The sequence below is a fragment of the Somniosus microcephalus genome, chromosome 4, assembly GCF_052327205.1.
Source record: "Somniosus microcephalus isolate GS21.2 chromosome 4, FLI_Smic_1.0, whole genome shotgun sequence".
NCBI classification, from domain to species: Eukaryota; Metazoa; Chordata; class Chondrichthyes; order Squaliformes; family Somniosidae; genus Somniosus; species Somniosus microcephalus.
In genome coordinates this window covers 273,622,787-273,637,949 of record NC_140990.1, presented here as the reverse complement: position 1 = coordinate 273,637,949, position 15,163 = coordinate 273,622,787, and the positions used below count along the sequence as shown (strand labels likewise).

The window sequence follows — 15,163 nt, the reverse complement described above, 5'->3', positions numbered from 1 at the left end:
TTATGGGGAGCGGGCAGGAAAGTCGAGTTGAGGCCAAGATCAGGTCAGCCAGGTCAGAATGGTGGAGCAGACTCGAGGGGCCAAATGACCTACTCCTGCTCCTACATCTTGGGCCAGAAATTCAGATCGGGGGCTTGCCGCGCGTGCAAGGCCCCGATATGCACTTACCTGACGCGCTGGCCGTTGACCTCCAGGGACGCTTGGAATTCGATTTTGAAAAAGAAGAATCCCGGGCAACGTATGACGTCACGCCGCCCAGGAATGCAGCCAGCGCGAAGCCTGTAGCGCGCTGTGCAACTGAGACACGCCCCTTGAGGTCTCAGTTTAACAGGACACGCCCCCAATGTTTTTGCCAAGCTGCTAAGCATTTTTATATGCAAAGCAGCAGTTTAAATAGGTTTTTGGAAGTTTTTTGAAGATTTTGGTAACTTTTATAAACTTTTTTAAATGTTTACATTATTTTGAGTAATCTGAAGTAGTTTTAAAGAGAATTAAAGCAATTTAAAGACTTTTAAAAGCCCTAAAAGAATTTTTTTAATTCCATTTATTTATTTAGCAATGTCGTCGTCATACGTGTCTTCACACTGTTCCCTTTGGGGAACTGTATGAAGTGGTGGAAGGATTTATGGCCATGATTAACGCTCATTCCGTGACCGTAACCATCTTTGAACCAGCCATTAGGGCGGTTAGTCCTATGGCGGGAGGGTTTTACAGGCTCCCACAAGCTATACAAGGAGTGGGGGCCACTCACACCCACGGACGCAAATATCCCACTGGATGTCAACCCAGAATTTAGAGCCGGAGCTCCGACTCCACTTGCCGGGACTGTCTGGAGCGGGGTTCGAAACCCTACCCTGATCTAGGCCCAGCGGCGGGGATCCTACCGCTATGCCAAAGGCCCAATCCAATTAGCAACGTGAAATGGCTGGAATGAGCACAATTCACGGCATTAAAAGAACTCACAATTGAACTGATGATGACCTCAGCAATCTCCTCAAGGCGGTGGAGGCGCAGCGCCTGCTCATCATTGGTAATGAGAAGTCAAAGGCGCCGCAAAAAGGGCAGATGATAGCTTGGTCTTTCAAGTGGCAGCATAGGGCTCCAGTCACGGGGAGGGAAAAGGCGCAGGAAACGTATGGGTGTCACCTTTTGTGCGGAGTGGGCCTTTTGCGTAGCAGTAAGCATCCCCGCCGCTGGGCCAGAAGGAGTAGGGTTTCGAACCCCACTCCAGACAGTCCCGGCAAGTGGAGTCGGAGCTCCAACTATAAATTCTGGGTGGACATCCAGCGGGATACTTGTGGGTGTGGGTGGCCCCCCCCCTCAGATGGGTTGTGGGAGCCCGTAAAACCCTCACGCCATAGGACTAACCACCCTAATGGCTGGTTCAAAGATGGTTACGGTCACGGAATGAGCGTTAATCACGGCCATAAATCCTTCCACCACTTCATACAGTTCCCCAAAGGGAACAGTGTGAGGATACGTACGACGATGACCTCTTGCGCAATGCACCTCCTTGGACCCTCAGTCGCAGATGCGAGGGGGCAAATCGTGCAATTGTTAAATTTTTCATTTTATTGACATGTAAAATGTTGGCCCAGTAATTCCCTTCCAAATACGCGAGTACGGTCGGGGTACTTACGCGTCTGGCCGGAGGAAATGCCGGTTTTCAGCATGCACAGCGCATGCGGGGAAAACCGGCATTTCCTGTCCTCTGAACGAAGGGGTTCAGAGGCAGAACGCATGCGCAGTAAAATTCGCCGCTTTCATTCATGCTTTCAGTGAGGTCAAGTCCTTACAACTTACACATGAAAAAAGCATGGGTACAGTTGCTCCAGAGGCTGCGGAGGAAGATATTTCTTATCGTGGAGCTTCTGAAAGTATGTATGTCTGTATATATTCCTTTGCGTGTTATGTATATATTCCTTTACTTATGTGTATGAATATGTTATTTAATTATGACTTTCAGAGAAAGTAACTTATTGGAAAATCATAATTAAAAACATACATTCATACACAAGTAAAGGAATATAAAACATACATACATATACATAAAGGAATATATGCGGACATACATACATAATTACTTATTACTGATGAAAAGTTTCTTTCTTAAAAGTGCTGGAAATGTTACATTACTCATTTTAGAACACTCATTTTCACATTCAATTCACACAGCCACAATTGCTCCTTCTACCTACCGTTCTGAAAACCCGTTTAAAAAAAAAAAAAATTTAAACTTTAAAACTTACTTAAAATTTCTTAAAATAACTTCCCTCCCTTTCCCAAACAAAAATATTGCCTTTCAGAAGCTCCACGATAAAATATATCTTCCTCCGCAGCCTTGGAACAACTTTACACATGCTTTTTTCAAGTGTAACTTGTAAGGACTTACCCTCACTGAATCCATGAATGAAATCGATGAAGTTCACTGTGCAAGCGCTGCCTGTGCAGTCGCACGCGCTGTGCCTCTGAACCCCTTCGTTCAGAGGACTGGAAATGCCGGCGTTCCCCGCATGCGCTGTGCATGCTGAACGCCGGCATTTCCACCCGCCAGATGCGTGAGTACCCAGACTGTACTCACGCATTTGGACCCGACTTTCTGGCCCCTTATGTTCTTATGACTGGCTTGATGGACCAGCTGGATTTTTTCCTGTCCATCATTTTTGTATGTTCGGAAGTAATTTAAATAATTTTAAAAAGCCATTAGTTTTATTTTTCGTGCCTATATTTTATGGGGTTCAGGAATGAAGTACAAGGTTTAATAATAAAGGTATTCATGACAACTCCTGCTAGATTTAGACTTAGTAAGCTGATTTACATGGCTACGTAATGGGCTGTTCCTTTACCAATACCCTATCGTACTCGCACCTTTCTCTTCTCTCATTTGCCTTGACACATCCGCTGCACCCTTGCTACACAACAGCTCCTTTGCATCTGCCTTTAATGTCTTTGTCTCCTCTAAGCCCCTTGTTGACACCTATTCCCAGTACAGTTCTGTTTCTGTGCCACTAAAGCAAAGGGTCACAGATTGACGCACACCTGGAGTGCATCTGGTCTGGTTGTTCACTGCCAGAAGCATATACAGTAGGTACTGGAAGGAGCCAAAAAGAATGGCTTTGGTTTTCCTAGCATTGAGCTGAAGGAAACATAACCTATCCAGGATTTGATGCTGATCAAGCAGTCCAAAAGTACAGCAACACTTCGGAGTCAGTTGTGGCAGACAGTTAAATTTGGGTGACATAAGCATACATGTGAAAGCTGTCCCTATTTCAGTTAATGCTGAGGGGTAGCATGTAAACATGGAGCTCTGGTACATATGGATGAAAGAGAGAAAGGAAGGGCAATCGATGCAGCCATTTGGCTGGCCTCTTCTTAGAGACTGAGAAGTGCATAAGCTCCTTTCATTTAGTGTCGGGTATAAAATGGTTTGGTTGTTACCATCATTCAGTCAGAAAAAACCACAGACGTTGTTGGCTCAAATACTTTGTGATCTATATATTATGTTCTATTATAATAGTATATCATACCAAGTTTTTGAGGTGAAATCTGTACAAGATAGGCATGAGTCGTGCAGCTAGCAGTATAAAGCACCAGCATGTATACTCCGATCTATGTTTTATATACGAGGTATAAACACAGATGGCATAATTCAAACCTGCTGCATGATGAGTGCAGTGCTAGATTAATTTCACCACATGTGAGTCAATCTTGTAACACCCATATGTTGGAATAATACCATCCATATTTATCTTACATGTGGTAGAGGAATTCTATTGGTTGGCTTTTTAATGATTTAACAACATGTGCACGCAATTTTTTTTCTCTCCCTTTCTGTGGGGTCCCACCTTTTTCGGAATCCCAAATTAAGGTATCACAGCATCTGCTCCTTTTTAATATTGCACTGACTTTTTCATAAAATCATTTCACCAGGAGAATTTCATCTCACTTGTTGGCATGTGATCGATTATCTTGAACAACTAGCATGTTGTAGAACATAATGGCCCTGAAATTAGGTTCAGGGGCTTGCCGCGCGTGCAAGCCCCCGATGTGCACTCACCCGGTGCGCCGACATCTGAAGCCCGGGCCTGCTTGCATTTCCTGTCACTGGCCCGGTTCAGATGTCGGCGCGATGTGCTAACCTGATCCAGCGGCGTAGTTAGTGCGATGTGCCGGCTGGGATCAGGTGAGCACTGCGTAGCCAATCCGGGGAGGGGAAACTTCATTCATGAGTTTGAGAGTAAGAACTGTCAAACTCATGAAAAGTATGGGCTGCCAAAACACTACTTAAACTTTAAATAAATTTTTTTTTAAAACATCCCACTGATTATATTAACTATAAATAAGTTTTAAAAAATATTTTAAACAATTAATCAAATTTTTGAAAAAAATAAATTTTGAAAAAATAGGGTCTCAAACTAACCTTACTGTAAATACTTTAAAAATAATAAACCTGTGGGGAAAAAAAATTTCTAAATTGTACTAAAAGACCACTTACCTGTAAAACTAAGTACTTACGTCTGGTTTTTCCACGCATAAAAACCGGAGGCCTTTACACTCGGGCAACTCTGGGTGGGGGGGGGGAAAAAGGAATTTCAGCGCGCACGCGCTGCATCACAAGTCGCAAGCGTTCTGCCTCTTAACCCCTTGGGTCAGAGGACAGGAAATGCCGGTTTTCAGCGCATGCGATGTGCATGCTGAAAACCGGCAATTCCTCCGGGCACACGCGTGAGTACCCCGTCCGTACTCGCGCGTTGTGACAGGAATTACTGGGCCCATGAGTATGGAGGTTTGAGCTTCAGTGATGCTGGAATCCGTAGGATAGTTACTGTTATTTTCAGTTGGGGAAATGTCTCTCTCCTGGAAACATAGCACAAACACACTTTGCATTTATTTATGGAGTGCTTTTTTGGGGCTGAAAGCACCAGAAAGTGTCAGTAAAATGAATATTCATGTATTCATTTAAATCTATTTCTGGTGTGCTTTATGTTGTGATATATTATGTTTTTGAGCTTAGAGGAGCAAATGTTCTTGCATAACACTGTACAGTAACCTTGAGGGTCATTTATGAAGTGGCCACAATAAAATTTAATTTAAAATGTCACCATGTCAGTGCAAAACCTACCATATTGTAGTGCTGGCACTTGTCTAATTTTGATATTTACCTTCTCCAGGAAAGGCAATCAGATCAGCAATGTTCAGACTGACTAAGGCGATTAGAATTCTGCAGTTGGCTTGAAGAAGCTTGGCATTTGGATTTAAATTGCATGTTTTTGCCCTTCATTATACAGTACTTGGTTCATTCATTGGCACACTTGATCTTTTTCAGGTGAAAAAATGTTTTTAAAAAACAAATATAATGCGAGCAATGTTGAGTTCCATGGGCAACTTGAGGCTTGGGTACTTTGCCTAAATGGCTATTCTTCTGTATTAACTCCACAGATATTGTAACCTCCTGGTCTTGTTCGGCTTAGTGCTACTCTGAACAATATTTTTGCCCACTAGTTAATTGGAAGAATTTAGGTTTGGTTTTTATTTTTAAGATTTTTTTAAATTATGCTGTTCAGTATGTTCTCATTAATAGACTTTTTTTGTTATTTTTACCAACAGCAAAAGATCCAAGCCAAAAGCCCCAGCACCACCAACATTCTCCAAGCATGTTGAGAGTTCTTCAATAGCTAAGAGCCTAGAAGGTGAAAATATAACCATGGAACAGAAAGACAGTGTCTTGAATGCGCACTTTGATTTGACTGTAGTTCTGCCAGGAGGAGTGGAGCAATCAACCAGTATAAATGGAAGGTAGGTGATTCTTTGTTCCTTTTCCCTCACTCACCAATAATGCATCTTTTTAAAGCTGGGTAGTTTGTGCGTCTACTGTGGCGCTTTCTAAACATCTTGCCTCCCTTTCAATTAACATTGTGGCTATAAATTACATCATCATTGTGGCTAATAGTGATGTGACCACTCAGTGCGTCATATAAAGTAATGTTAATCATGTTGTATATATGATTGCACATGCAATGTTTTTTAGTATTAAGGCTTGTTAGCACAGATTGGTTGGGCATAAGTTAAAACATTTATTTACAATACAAACTTCATTTGGTGCAATAGACATTTTTTCTTTAATTTGCATTATACAGTAATTTACCTCATAACCCATTGAACAGACAAATGTGCATTGTTCTGCTGTTATCATTTTAATGCCTTCACAGACTGGCATTACAGAATAATTTCACTTGGCAAACTATCTAGAATATATTGGGACTAAATTTACAGAGTTCTTATTCTTACACCGTGTTTAGGAGGGGGAAGAGCATATTCATTATTTGAATAATAAAACTTTCTCTTTACTTTAAATCTTATATCTGTGGATGCTTGCAATATTACATTAAGTTGGCAGTGGTGCAAGTTGTATATAATCGAGTAGTGATGGAAATGACTATGTTACCATTATACAGCACAGAAGGAGGCCATTCAGCTCATCGTGTCTGTACTGACTCTTTGAAAGAGCTATCCAATTAGTCCCACTCCCCTGCTTTTTAGTAGATTTGCATTCACTTCTTTAAAAAAATTACTAATTTCAATTAATTTGCAATATTCAAAAGTAGCTTCATGAACAAGAGGTAATTTGTAGGAAGAAAGTGGTAGAGAACCAAAAAACAAAGATAATTTACCCAATCTTTTTATTTGCATTTGTAATTAGCGCAGAATTTAGCAGCACAGAGTGTAGTGTAAGGTTAATATACTTCACAACTCACAGTGCCAGAAGTTGGCCCCGATAAAATTCCCAGCAGAAGTACAATAAACTTGAAGTTGCTAACCTTCAAACTCCATTTGTGTACTTTTCTGAGAACTGAGAGCAGCTGGCTGAATTCGCTCGAAGCATTGTCTGTGCTTGCACTGAAACAGCATGCATGTGCAGAAGAGATGACTGACCGTGCAGTACGGGACAATTTGGCATGTTCCAAAATAAGCAGATTTTTTGGCCCACCCACAAGCACCACAAACAGGGGCAAGAAACACTTATGTCCTCATGAAAAGCAGTCAGTTGGCAACTATGGAAACTCCGTGCATTTAAGATGATTTTCGGCAGTCTCTTGCTTTATTTGATTAGCTTTCTGTCAAATGATCCCTCTGTTTTTCTGTTGTAGACTTGTTATATTTGTCCTTGTTTCTGATTGGTCTTTGTGAATAACGGGCTGATCTGAGATTGTCTGGATAGGGTGGTCTGAAATGAACTCTTTTTAGAGGCTAATCTATCCATTATTTATACCCCAAGACCAATCACCAAGATTGAACCATTTTCCTTTAATCTAAGTTACAAAGCATCTTCTGCCATGATATGTCTATTGTAATGATTTATTTATGCCAAGCACCTGGATTCATGCTGACCTGAGGTCATCTCCAAGACTCTTATAAAGTATTATTTGGTTTAAAAGTGTTTTTCCAGAAATGTTTTCCTTTAAAGGAAGTTATCCTTGTGTATGTCATTCTTGTTTATACCAGTGTTGGTTATGAAATACGAACATACAAAAATATCAGACAGGAAAAGACCAACTGGTGCATCCAGCCTATTTCATATAGTTGTGATGCTATATGCGTCACAATTAGACACTCCCTACCCACCAGAAACCGTGTAATCTCCTGGAGGAAGCGTTTAACCAGATTAAAAAAACCTACGGCCAAGTAGGGATAAAATATGGAAAATTCCTATTCGACCCCCGCGCCCCCCCCCCCCCCCCCAACCAGGGGATCACATTGCCCACAACTTTTAATACTTGGCATGTACCTATTGTATAACGTGATCTCTACCCCAGCCAGGAATCATTCCAGCTCTTTTTTGAAGGTGCGAAGCATCAGTTACCGCAGTAGTCTGCACCTTGTTCCAAAGTTCTGTTATTCTCTGGGGAAAACTGGATATGTAATGCATTTATCGGTGACAAAATGTCTCCATCTTGAATGCTCCTGGTATCTTAATGATTGTAAACAGAGATTTGTTATCTTGACCCGTCATGGCTCTCAGATTTAAGCTTTTTTTAAAATAAAGTCAGAATTTCATTAAGATTTATTCAAATTAAAAATGGGTTCTTATCCTGTCCTGTTAGGATCCATTCATAATTTTTCTGCAACGCGGCAGGTGCTGTTGAAAGCTGACCATGTCCAATTATTGAAGCGAATCACACAGTGGTATTGTTAGCTAGTTAATCTCTTGTACAGCCGTTTGTTGGTGACAATGAGCTGTTTAACCTGCAATAAACATTTATTTTTCTAGCACACCCATGATGGATTTGTTGATTTTCCTATGTGGCAAATATCATTTGAATCCATCAAGTCATACTATAGAATTGGTGGGAAGAGAGAAGAACCAAATTCAATTCAAACCCAACTCACTGATTGGGACATTGGAAGTGGAGAAAGTTATTCTAAAGCAGAAAAACGTGGAAGAAAAAAAGAAGCCTACTTCAGTGGTGCCCGAGGTTAGTAAAGTTGGTTATCACGTAAACGTGACGGCAATAACACATGCAAATAATTTTAATAAGAGAACTTGTTCGTAAGTTTGTAATAAATAGGTTTAACTGAAAGTATTAATTCTGCTGCAGAAAATAAACAGAAACGTGTAGAGGTAGCGTTTCCGCTCGGTTGCGCTGGACCTTTCGGCGCATTTCACCCGAAATCTGTAACCCGCGCAAATGATCATGGAATTTTAAGCGCAAATTACGTTGAGCGCAGATCAAGTTTCCACGATCTATTGCGCTAGGTACAAACCATCGCCCTACCCGCAAAATTGGCCACATCCCCAGGGTGAATTTATCACCATTGTGAGTTTCCGCTAATTGCGCTCATTTGCAGGCCTTCAAGGAGGCTCTAAAAAAATTAAGCTGGTTCTATTGGCTGCAAGGACACTAATGGGCACCTTTTTAAAAGCTTTTGAATGTAATTATATTTTTAATTTACTGAGAAACTGACCGCTGTACCCCAGTATAACTAGCAAATGGTTCAGTAATTTAAAGTTCGTTTACTCACAGGTGGTGGATTGACATTGTGATTAAAGATGCTTATTTTTTGTGATAAACCCATTATTATTCAAATTGCACCAAGTTACCATTCTTAAATACATCAAGGAATATTTTTAAAGCAACTTTTTTTTTTAAAAGTTGCGTTTTAAAACACTGCTCGATTGCACTGGTTTGTGACAGATTGTGCGTTCAGCAATATGCAAATGAGTTTGAGCAGGAATTCAAGGGAAAAAAATACTTCTCAAAATGCACACAATTATGCCTGCCGATTGGGCTCAAAGTGGAATTCGCTTTTGTACTTAGAAAGAGTGTGTGTACATCAGAAGAGTATCTCATTAAAGTGTATGGGATCTGGTCTACTTTGAGAATTGCGAAGACCCTTTTGTAATGAAGTATAAAAGATGTAATTAATTTTACTTCAAATAATAGAAAAGTCCCTTGAGGAAGCGACTTGTATGTGGAAAGGTTTATTTAGTGTGCTTGTAAAGTGAGGGCGTGCATCATTTAATTATGTGTCTTTCTTTATTCTCAGTAATTTTATACTTCGTTCCAAGTATTTCTACTGATCTCATTTAAGCCACTCTTTGATCCTGTACTGCTACTAGACAGAACAAAAAACAATCACATTAATTGTTTAATAACAAAAATCTTCAGTAAGCCGATCAGGAAGCTGAGTTTAATAAATTGAATGTAAATCAGACTCCATCCACCGTGAAAACATAGGAACAGGAGTTGGCCATTCAGCCCCTAAAGCCTGTTCTGCTATTCAGTGAGATCATGGCTGATCTGTGACCTAACTCCATATACCCACCTTTGCCCCATATTCCTTAATACTTTTGGTTAACAGAAATCTATCAATCTCAGATTTAAAATTAACAATTGACCAAGCATCAATTACCATTTGAGGAAGAGAGATCCAAAATTCTACCACCCTTCGCGTGTAGAAGTGTTTCCTAATTTCACTCCTGAAAGGCCTGGCTCTAATTTTTAGGCTATGTCACCCTAGTCCGAGATTCCCCAACCAGCGGTAATGGTTTCTTTCTATCTACCCTATCACTACCCCTTAATATCTTGAAAACTTCAATCAAATCACCCCTTAATCTTAATTCCAGGGAATACAACCCTAGTTTGTGTAATTTAATTTCTAGATCAGGAACTATCAAGGAAAGTTTAAAATCCATTCTACTCATTTTATGGTTACATGTGGGAAAAGGGTTTCTCTCAAAGCTGTGTGCAATGTAGCTACTTGGAGTAACACATATATTTTCATAAACTTTGCAGTCTTGATCTGCTGGATCACGTTAACAGGTGCTATACTAAGGTTAGCATTAACCTTTAGATCATAGTTTCTAGTCTCTAGTTTTTCTTGAAAAAGTAGGGAATGCTAATTCCAGTGGAAGCTAAACAACTAAGTTACAGTATTAGACACCCATTTAAGTATGGTCTTTATTCTTTGCATCTGGTTCTGCATCCACATACAACATTTCTTCCCCCTTGATTCTCCTATCCTGATCCAATTTTAGTTATTTTGGGGTTTTTTGGATTCAAATTTTATTTTTTTCCCCATGGCCTTTTTTTTTTTTAAAAACAAGATTTGTTATATTGGGTAGGAAAGAACATTTGACCAAGGTGACTCTTGGGATACCCCACATCTTTTAAGGGGATAATATTCAAGTATTCACAATGTAATGGTATTGGGTGACGGAACCCTAAACAGGTGATGTATTTCTGCAATATAATGCATTCCAGCATCTCACTTGTTTCAGCCCTGAGCCATTTGAATATAATCCGTCATCAAGCAGTGAGTGGTGCTTCAAGAAGAAAGTTGAGATGTTAAGGAGTTCATATATTAGTCCAGGGTTAATGGCTTAGAAAATGGGTATTCTGCCAAACCAAGAAAAGTAAGTAAAAATGGTATGACAGTTCCACGGTCTCAGTAACTCCGGAGCAATCATGTTCCGTAGAGCATTTGATTATCCGTTTCTGTATTAATCCTTATAATCTTGTTAACCAGATATTCATCCAGCTTCTTTCTTCTCAAAGACATAACTAAGGTGTTGTGTCTCAAGGGGTTTTATACCCTTACCTATATAACAATTAAGAAGGACTCCGGGGTGGAGAGTTTAGGTAACGGCCATTTTATTTACAATGTGCTTCTTCACTCAATGCACTACATTTCCCATAGTGCATTGCAAATCACCACTACGGTATCCCATGTGGGACAATTCTAATACACATTCAAAATACACAACATAAGGCAACTGATATTGCACTAATTTGTGACTTGAGTTTATTCTGCATATTCTTTGTTTTTTAATCTCAAGTCCTGCTTGAGGCTTGTTAGATTCTATACTCTTATCCACTTGTCCTGTGCTCATTGTCCACATTAAATTACCTGCTTGCATTTACATTATCAATTCAAAATTAACATTTTAGAAATCCAGCCATGTCTCTTAATTGTCTTTTATTCAATGAAAAAAAAAGTTCATTTTAATTAGTTGGAAAAAAAAGGTCTGTTCATTAGTTGAAAAATGTTTTACTTCCGCCTGCTTAAAAACAGTAGTGACAAGACAATCCAGATAAGGATCAAGTTGCTCCCAGATTTAGTTGAGGGACTCCTTTCACTTTGTCTGGCTGCAAATAATGACGCAAGACAGTACAAGATAAGGGTTTTAGATCATATTCGGCACTTCATTTCAGAAAAACAGAGCCCTCCATTTAGCCTTGAACAGTCTGGATGTGCTTCGCTCTGGCCACGAGTGAGATCTGCTAACTGTGAAGGATACTTTAGTCCTCAATCCTACTACCTTGGATGTGCCCATGATTCTTAGCATTACCTATTGCTGAAAACTATTTTGAGGAAACTATTGGGCATTGTTCCTACAGCTGTGAGGATTTGGGGGGGAACGGTCTAAATAATTAGCGTTACATGTCAACTCATTCCAAATTTGCACAATAGTGGGTCGGTGCCTGAAATTAATTTACTTAAAATTTAATGTGTAATTGTGTCAGCATTTTCTAACGGATGTGCTTGTATACATTCTGATTAACTTTCTTTTTACTTTCAGCAAACTGTGCGTGTCGTGGTAAACTACAAGAAAACACAGAAAACCATAGTACGTGTTAGTCCACTTGTTCCCCTTCAAGAACTGGTTCCAGTAATAAGCAATAAATGTGAATTTGATCCAAAGAGCACTATTCTAGTCAAAGACTTTGAATGTCAGGAGCCATATGACTTAACAAAGTCGCTGAAGGAGCTTGGTTTACGGGAAGTGTATGCAGTGGATACTAGCATAGGTATGTACTTGGCTGAGGCCATTGGATTTTGTAGCACAATAATTTATAACATACAACTTTGATCGCTGTAGCATGATGATCTAAAACATGCAGCAGTAAAATCTAAAACATGTAGCACTTTAAAACGATACATCGACAAGATTGTATTCAAAATATACCTATTGCATAATGTTTCATTTCTGTTCTACAAATAAAAAATAAAACTGTGTAACAGAATACTGAATTGTCATCAGTATTTGCAAAAATGAGCCCAGTCATTTTAACAACAACTTAAATATCTATTGCGTCTTTCATGTAGATAAAGACCCCAAGCTGCATTACAGGTGTAATAAGACAAAAATGGATGCTGAGACATAGATGATATTAGGAGGGTGATCAAAAGCTTTGTCAAAGGGGTTGGTTTTAAGGAGGCCCTTAAAGGAGGCGAGGGAGGTGGAGAGACGGTGAGGTTCCGGGAGGAAATTCCAGAGGATAGACCGCTGAAGGCAGGGCCACCAATGGTGCGCACCCCCTCCCTTGCCACAAGAGTCCGAGGAACAGGGAGTTCCCAGGAGGGGATTTGTAGGGCTGGAGGAGATTACAGAGATAGGGAGGGACAAGGCCATGAAGGGATTTAAACTTGAGGATGAGAGTTTTAAATTTGCGGCTTTTGGGGACTCTGAGCCGATGTACGTCAGCAAGGATGGGGTGATGGGTGAGCGGGACAGGATACAGGTAGCAGAGTTTTGGATGAGCTGAATTTATGGAGCTTGGAAAATGGAAAGCTACCTAGGAGAGCATTGGAATAGTTAACTATGAAGGTGACAAAGGCATGGATGAGGGTTTCAGCGTCAGACGGGCTGAGATAGGGGCATGGGCAGAGGCAGGTGATGTTATGGAGATGGAAATGTCGATCCTCGTGATGGCGAGTGTATGGGGTTAGAAGCTCAGTTCGGGGTTGAATAGGACAATGAAATTGCAAACACTTGGGTTCAGCCAGGGAGGGGGGATGGATGGAATCAGTGGCAAGGTGACGGAGGAACTTGCGGCTCATTAAAGACTGGATATCAGACAGGCAGTCCAAGAAAGCAGAGGAGGGGTTGAGAGAAATAGTGGAGAGGTAGAGCTAGTGTTGTCAGCGTACATGTGGCAGTTGACCCATGCCTGTGGATGATGATGGGACCAACAGTTATTGTTTTTCAAACATACAGGAAACTTTTGTTTAACCGGAGGTTAAAAGTCCGGAAAGCTCCAGCTACCGGCAAAATTCAGGAGCCGTTTTTTTTACTTCTCGTTGCTTTTTTTTCCCCCAGTCAGACTCTGCAAGGTCTGTAGCTAAGCAACAGCTTCAGCTAGAGACGCTTGCAGCTGCAGCCGACTGTTTTGAAGCTGTTGCTAAGTAACAGGGTTTGTTGATTCACACGGAGCTGAAAAGCTCTGTATGTTTCAACATTAGCGCTGGTTTATACGGCAGTTTTGATCTAACGGCACCAGCTCGGTCCCGTCAGTGCCGGATACCAGAAAGTTTCCTGTATTTCCATAAATACGCAATATTCTGCAAAGTAACTTTATAGATTCTAGAAACTGGATAGTTAAAGTTGTGACTTCCACTTATTTTAGGATGCTCCCAGGGTAATTTTCAAGGAGGATCCATTCAGCAAGGTAATGACATTTCAGACTTTAATCCATAGAATTTTACAAACTATAATTTTCACTTAGGTTTTTTAGATTTTCTGTTATCTTGAGTCATTGAAGTTATGACTTATTCTCATGTCTGTGTGTATTTCTCACTTGCTGTCCCTCCTCCTCTGTCTGTTTCCTTTTCTTTCTCGCTCTGTCTCACCCTTTCGCTTTTCTCTCTCTCGCTCTCTCCTTTTCCTACCTTCCTTTCTCTCCCTTTCTCTCCACCCCCATTTGTTAGCGTGTGTGTCTGTCTTTCTCCATCGCTGTAATCTGTAAAATCAGTCATAAAGTAAAGGAATGTGCAGTGAACCCGATTTAAGTTAGATCCATGGCTATCTCCTGTGCCGCTGTATTCTTTACAGTTCATATCCTAAAGATATACAAGTGTTTATTTGAGAAAGTGAGAAGCAGAGTGCAGCAGCTATTTTAGCTGAAAATATTGAAAGCTAATTAATTTACAGACAATTGTAAAAAATGTACATTATTTGCTGTGTCATGTTATTCATACACACGACTATGATGTGAAATGTGCAACCCATGTTTACTACCTTTTCTAACTTCCCCCAAACGTATTCTGTGTTTTAGGACAACCTCCGATTACTGCAAATATAACTCTGGAGAAAGAAAACAAAGGTTTCTTCAACATTTTTCGACTGAGTAAGAAGAAACGGGAAAAAGTAAGCTTTTATGTGGGTTTAGTTGTAACACATTTACTAACACTTTTGAATTGAGTCTCTCAAACCGTAAGACAGAAGCTCTCTGCACCTGCTAAATAGTCTTGCTTTTTAAATATTTGTACACATTTGCACATTGGTTTAAGATCAAGCAGGTACCTACCAGTACGAGAACAAAGCAATGTGGTTCCTATTTTTTTAAATTGTAACCAAGATCAGAGCCTTTATATTTTTTCTAAATTGTCTGAAATTCTGTAAGTGCATTTGTGCTTTTAGGAAAGATCCTAAGTTCACAGATAATACAGTATTAGACTTGATAGAAGTAGATAAATGGAGTTTTCAAATTAGTTAACTTTTGAATTCATACAACCATAGTGTAAAAGGATAACATTTGTGGATGTGTGGTGCGAACTCTTCAACTTGAACTATCTACTCTAATCGGATTTACTTGCCATTTCTCCTTATTTTTATATTTTTAAATACTTATCTGTTGGGCACAGTAGTCTAGTGGTTTTG

General features: G+C 40.1%; 1 protein-coding gene across 3 annotated transcripts in view; it reads left to right on the top strand.

Annotated features, from left to right (window-relative positions):
• cobll1b (cordon-bleu WH2 repeat protein-like 1b) overlaps window positions 1–15,163 on the top strand; it is a 218,859-nt gene that overhangs the window by 144,387 nt on the left and 59,309 nt on the right. For 2 of the 3 annotated variants that reach the window (XM_085986434.1, XM_085986436.1), the window contains exons 2-6: window positions 5,608–5,796; window positions 8,270–8,474; window positions 12,083–12,311; window positions 13,911–13,952; window positions 14,559–14,650. In XM_085986434.1, coding sequence (XP_085842560.1) covers window positions 5,608–5,796; window positions 8,270–8,474; window positions 12,083–12,311; window positions 13,911–13,952; window positions 14,559–14,650 — 757 coding nt within the window. The remainder of the gene's footprint in view (window positions 1–5,607; window positions 5,797–8,269; window positions 8,475–12,082; window positions 12,312–13,910; window positions 13,953–14,558; window positions 14,651–15,163) is intronic. The other variant, XM_085986435.1, reaches the window with a different exon arrangement.